Source organism: Volvox carteri (assembly GCF_000143455.1).
Source record: "Volvox carteri f. nagariensis unplaced genomic scaffold VOLCAscaffold_19, whole genome shotgun sequence".
Classification (NCBI taxonomy): domain Eukaryota; kingdom Viridiplantae; phylum Chlorophyta; class Chlorophyceae; order Chlamydomonadales; family Volvocaceae; genus Volvox; species Volvox carteri.
This window is the reverse complement of record NW_003307562.1, coordinates 1,672,550-1,678,602: the sequence shown is the minus strand read 5'-3', so window position 1 is coordinate 1,678,602 and position 6,053 is coordinate 1,672,550. Positions and strand designations below refer to the sequence as shown.

At 55.6% G+C, this 6,053-nt stretch overlaps 1 protein-coding gene across 1 annotated transcript in view; it reads left to right on the top strand.

Annotated features, from left to right (window-relative positions):
• The window catches only part of VOLCADRAFT_91110 (uncharacterized protein), a gene marked incomplete at both ends in the record, with an annotated part of 3,249 nt that extends 1,556 nt beyond the window's left edge, over window positions 1–1,693 (top strand). Inside the window, 3 exons of the mRNA XM_002950634.1 lie at window positions 170–482; window positions 768–1,061; window positions 1,436–1,693. Of these exons, the coding sequence (XP_002950680.1) occupies window positions 170–482; window positions 768–1,061; window positions 1,436–1,693 (865 nt within the window). The remainder of the gene's footprint in view (window positions 1–169; window positions 483–767; window positions 1,062–1,435) is intronic.
• Between the last annotated feature and the right edge of the window lie 4,360 nt (window positions 1,694–6,053).

Below are 6,053 nucleotides of genomic sequence, written 5' to 3'. Positions count from 1 at the left end.
GAAACACGTCCTCCGCCGTCACCCAAAGAGCATCGCCGCCACCGTCCGTGGCTCAATCCCGTATTGCCGTGCGAACTATAACCGTGCCAACGATTCCCACACCGCAACAAGTGGCGGCGCTGCACACGCTCTTGACGTCGTATGTGACCGCCGCCGCCGCCGCCGCCAGCGGTAATAGCAGCAACAGCAGCAGCAGCAGCGGCGACGGCCAGGTGAAGGTCAATGTGACGGTACTCGCCAAGACCATTACCGTGCCGTACAGTGTGCAAACCTTGAGCGGCGGCGCTACCGCGTGCCCACCCTGCGACGTGTCCTTGTTGGCAAAGCTGCGAAGGGGCGTAGCCACAGCGGCACGAGCGCTCCTGGAAAACACGGCCACGGCGTGTACAGTACAGAAGGAAGGTACGATGGCACGGCGGCAGCTGCAGCGGCAGCGGCGGCGGAGGATCCTGGCGGAGGCAACGGCGGCGGCGCCGCCGTCGGTGAGCCCAGCGTCTTGCCCTGACGCTGCCTTCACGGCACGAATCGCGGTCAATCCGTACGACGATCTTGCCGCCCTGGTATCAGCCTTGCTGGGTAACAGCGTCCCGGCGCCGTCGCCGCAGCTGCTGGTGCCGTTGCCGCTGCCTCAGCAACTCCAGCTCTCCTCGGAGCTTCTACTGCAAGCCACCACCACCACCACGGACAGTAGCAGCAGCAGCAGCAGCAGCAGCTCGAGTACCAAAGGCAGTAGCAGCAGCGGCAGCGCCGCCGACGCAGCGAGTCAGATTTTCAACGACCCGCAGACCTTAGCCACCCAGGTCTCCAGAGCGTTGAACGTGGCAGTCCAGGTGATCGGTGTGGACGATCCGGAGGTCTCCGGTGAAGCCCTGATCTCCCCGACTTCCAACACTGCTGCTGGTGGGACCGTCGTCACCGGTTCCGGCGGCGGCGGTGACGACGAGGGCAAGCGCAGCAGCCATATTAGTACGGGCGCCGTTGTGGGCATCGTACTGGGCCTTGTGGGCGGTGCCGTACTGCTGTGGGGCGCGCTGTACTTTGCCCGTCTGGGCCGGCCAAGGGTAGGTCTGGGTTCGGAGGCGTGGAAGGCTGGTAGGGGAGGGCTGGAGGCTACTGCCGCGTCCGCTTCGGCCACTGCCGCAGCGGATTCTCTAAACTTACTTCCCTGTCCGGGTACCATACACGGCATTGCTAACCGCCATAAAACCCCCAAGCCCCTCCCCTCCCCTCCCCTCTTCACACAAAACAACCCTTAAGCCATTCCCGGGCCCTATGCACGTCATCCCCCACACGTATATAGACAGACAGACAGACAGACAGACAGATTGACGGACACTAACCCATGGGCCTTCCTTACCTTGCCATGCCTTCGAGTTTTAAAGTTTCGATACAAGGGAAAAAGAGAACTAATTTCCGTCTTTCTCCGCGCGCGCAGTCCGGGATGCGGTCCACTGCGGCAACGGCGCAGTACGACAGCCGCCGAGGCGTGGATGGGGTCGACCCACGGGTCATTTTGTGGCAGAACACGTGCGCGGAGGCCGCCGTGGCGCGGAATGGCGGACCTCAGCGCACCCACTACCCGACATTGGCGCAAGTACAGCATGTAATCGCGGTTCCGGAGCCTCCGCGACGTAAGCGCATGACAGATTTAAACGTGGACATGGTCGCCGGTTCTAATCAATACGCAACCTAGTTAATAACATAACAACAACAACATTATTATTATTATTGCTGACTCCATTGTCACTGGACGTGCGTGTCGTTTGCGTGTCCATGAAGAAACGAAATAGTGCAAATGAGGGATGAGGAAGGAGGCGGGGGTCGAAGAATTGGGTCGTGGGTGCTCATGGGGCCCATGGGGTTAGATGGCGCGCCGATGTGCAATAGAGGCGGGCGATTAGGGGAGGCGGGAGGCGGGCGGGGGAAGAGGGGGAAGAGGGGAGGGGCCCATCGCTGTCCGTCAGTCTTTTGTCAGCGCGCATGCGTGTGTGTATAGGTGCCTCTATGTTCGGGGGATGAAAGGTGTGGATGGGTGGACTGGTGCATGGGCCTTGATCCGGAAGGAAGTAAATATGGCTTGCGTCACGAAAACCAAAATGTTGGTTGATGCATGTATGTATGTTTGTGTGTGTGTGCGTGAATGTGTGTATGTGTTTTTTTCCATGGCAATTAGTGCGCGATGTAAATGGGAAGGGATGGAAAAGAAGTGGGCAGTATGGTTTCGATGCTCATGATGTACAAGTGAATGGTGAGGCAGCGGTTGGTTTTAGTTTGAAGAACGTAGTTGTGGCGTAACTAAAAGGGATTGGAGTAAGGGCGGGCTGCTGAGGCTAAGTAAGGGTGGGAGACTGCTGCTTCCCTTCAATTTTGCGGTACTGTATCTTTGTGTCTTTGGAAGTCCGGGTGTCCCGAAAATTCAACACGGCGCTTATTGCGGTGCGTCTGCGTCTAAGATATAGAAGGTAGGTGACGCAGCGGGGAAAGAGACGAAATACAAAGGCACGGCCCTTATTACCCTGCAGTCTGCGGTTTGCAGACTGTACGGCCTTTGCCTAGCTTTTACGTTGGTCTTAATTACTCTTTTGAATATCGCTTCTCCCCGAAGCTTTTCAAATCGCCAGTTGTTAGCTCTGACAGTTGGATGTTGGTTCAGTTGGATATCAGTTGGACGACAGTTGGACGTTGGTTCGGTTGGGCTGAATGAAAATTAGTAATCCGAGGTAATCCTCGTTTCAAGGTTGAAACGTAGACTGTGGCGATTGTCATGGAGACGTAGCGGTGGACCGTTGCTGTTGTTTGCATTCCATAGCAATCCTTTGATAGAGAAGTCGTGCACACTTCTGTGATAGAGAAGTCGTGCGTTTTAAGGACGTCATCCTGTGTGTGGGGCGACAGCTGTAGGCTCAGCGGCTGTTGCCATAGTTTCGTTTCGGCATCGGCAGAATCTCTATCATCAGAACGGAGTGCCGCTAGATTGGGGATGCGCTGACTAGCTGTTTTTTTTGCACAATTTAGGATGTGGTTTGTGAGGTTACGACAATAGTACGACACCCGCTGTGCGTAGGTGCGTGGCTGAAGGAAGCAGGAAACTAACTAGTCAGCCTAACTTCCCGGCTTGCATGTTTTGCATAACGCTTGCACTTAGAAGCCGACATCTTTTTGCCTTTTAGTAAATCCTTAGTGGCCGTGCCATCATGCTGTGCGTGTCTATCTTGCTTGTCACGGAATATGTCTATGATACTTAACTTTAGCCTCGTTGATTTAGTATCTGGTGATAGTATCTGCTGTCTTTAGAAAAAATATATGTGTCGTACTGAACGACAAGGGTTTAATGCATAAAAGGATTGCGGATTGTGCTCTGATGTTACCCCCTCCTCTTCTCCGCTGTAAGACAAGCAGGACTTGCGCTTTACTCGCAGCTCCCGAGTTGACTACGTGTAGAGTTTGAGAAAACCTTAGGTCGCAGACCGGTGCTTGTGTGGATACGGTCTTCGTCCTCTCCCCCGGGGGGCAAGCTGGCAGCATGCAGGCGTGGCGGCAGAGAAAGAAGAGCTCTTGCGACTACTGGAGAATGACAAGGAGACGGCTTCGTTGCAAAGGCACTGCTGTACACCACGTGCATGATATATTCCAGAAAGGCCAGCAGGTGCTTGTGTTGCGGTTGTGTTTGACCAGCTCTGAATGGCAGCGCGGGAACCTGTGTCCTATTGCCTGATGTGCCTCTGTGTGATGAGCTGAGCAGCAGCAGTAATGGCCGGCAAAAGCGCTATTATTCCAGCTGCCAAACGGCCGTCCGACACACTGACTGCCCACATTGCAAATAGGTCTAATGACATGGATTGATGGAGGCCCTGCAAGGCAAAACCTAAGAAATTAGGAACGGCATGAGTGTTTTAGGGTTTTCCAGAGGTTTTAAGTTGTCCTCATGTGCGAGATATCCGTGTCTTTCCGCCTAAACACCCTGATCAGAGTTTCGAGTCATTTCGTGAGAAGTAGCTATTTAAAGTCAGCTGTACACCAGTAACCGTTATGGGCTGTGCCTCAAAGGTTTGCTGCACTCATTACCGGCTTTGTGTGAGCAGCACATTATACCCCCGCCCCGTCCCAAGTAGGGAGGGGTTTTAGGGTTTTAGGGTTTTGATGCCTCCTGTGCTCTGATGGCCATCACGGCATCGCTGTGGGGGGCCCCCCGCGCTGTTCCAAGCTGTACGCCGCAGTGATATCGCGCGCCGGGTTAACGAATTCGGTTGCGAGGATAACAGCACCCGCGCCGCAAGTGTCAGGCAGAGGATTTAGGAGCATGGCGTTCGGCATGGAACCCAACCACCACTTGTTTGCCCTGCGCCGGCACCTCGCCGCTTAAGCATACGGTGTGGCCTGCGCCAGACCACTTATCACCGTAGCTTCTCGTAGCGCAGCGGAGAGCGAAGCGGAGGGAAGGCATCTCTGAATCGCGTCCGTGACTGGCTCGCGTCCGGAGCTCGTTGGAAAGTCGCGCTCGATTGCATGGTTCGCGGGCTGCACTACGTGCGGGGGCAGCACTTCACTGCTTGTTAGCAACTGTTAGCAACTGTTAGCCGGGAGAAAGCAAAGCCACGTTTGGCCGCACCGCAATGTGCCGCAGTAAAAAGTTGTCTTACAGTGTCTTAGATCTCCATGGGCCTCTACAACGCAACTGTCGCCTCCGTCTTATCGTACGGGGCGCAAGTTTGGGCCCCAATGAAAGCGCTGTGACAACCCTATCTATGGTCGAGGAACAGCGTGTGCATTCATGCAATCTAAGGTAGGTGCGCGAAATCCCCCCACACCGTGATCGATCTGTTTCTATCGTGGTAAGCTATCTCAGTGCGGTCCGGTCACTGCAATCCGATAGGGCTATCTGTGTTCTTAGGTTTTGGGACTCCAGGGTGAAGAGGCCCGGCGGGACAATGTGCCACCGAGCGTTCGTATTCAGACCTGGGCCTAGCGGTCGAGGCTGTCACTGATTGTTGGTCAGGAATGGTCCTTGCCTCCCGGCAAGCCAGCACGGTTGCGTTAGGCCCCGTGACACAGGGCCTACAGGGCCCACAAGACTCGGCTGCACACTCTGCCCATACCGTTAAGGTGCCTGTTGGTGATATCCTACAAGAGCTCGCTAAGCGGCCCAATGCGAGGCGGACGTGTGCTGGCACCCTGTAGCCCAACCACGGGGGGATATTCCCATCGGAGTCATTCAGGCATATACGCCGGTACAGGAGCATCGAGATGAGGGGGGAGCATCTCCTGGTAGTAGGGGAGTACGGCTTGTGTGGTTCGCTCACATCGGGGCTGTGTTGCCTATATAGGCCATTGCACCAGGCGCTCATGTGTTTCAGGTTGGGTTGTCGGGAACTGTGGAAGTTAACTATTGGCCTAATGGCTGGCCAGCGTGCCGCGCGCGTACCCGCGGACCTTGTGACTGCGGAATGGTCCAGGACGAGCTGCAAGCCTTCTGTGGCTGCCCCCAGCCTATGGGGCGTTGAAGTTAATTACGAGGGGGCCATTAACTTCGGAAGGCGCGAAATGCAGTAGTAGTAGTATTATGGCGGAAGCCCCACCTATAGCTGTGGTTTGTTCTCTCCCGGAGGTCTGTGAGACCAACAGGCACATCGCCCTCAGGCGCTCCGAGCCCAATCGAGAGGGAGAGGACGTCAACATCCTCACTCGCCGCCACATTAATGGCTCTGTTGACCATCCGTGGCCCCTGCAGCTTTGTGGACGTGGACGGCAGCTGTGGACGTCAGCTGCAGCTGGGCCAGGCGCCGCAAAACCAGGAAAGGGCGAGCAGACGAGCGCCCATGGAGGTACAAGCAAGGGGAATCAGCATGAAGATAGCTTTTTTAAATTACCCGTACAATCGGAGTGAACCTTCCGCTATGGAACCTCTCAGGTCTCAGCACACGCGCCACATGGCATGCGGCTGTTACCACAGCATGCAGTGCATACCCCTGCAATGGCTGGATTAGAGCAGACATTGCTGTTGTCGAAGTTTTGATTTTAGCTTCGAAGTGTTTCATGAAATTATAGATGGGGTG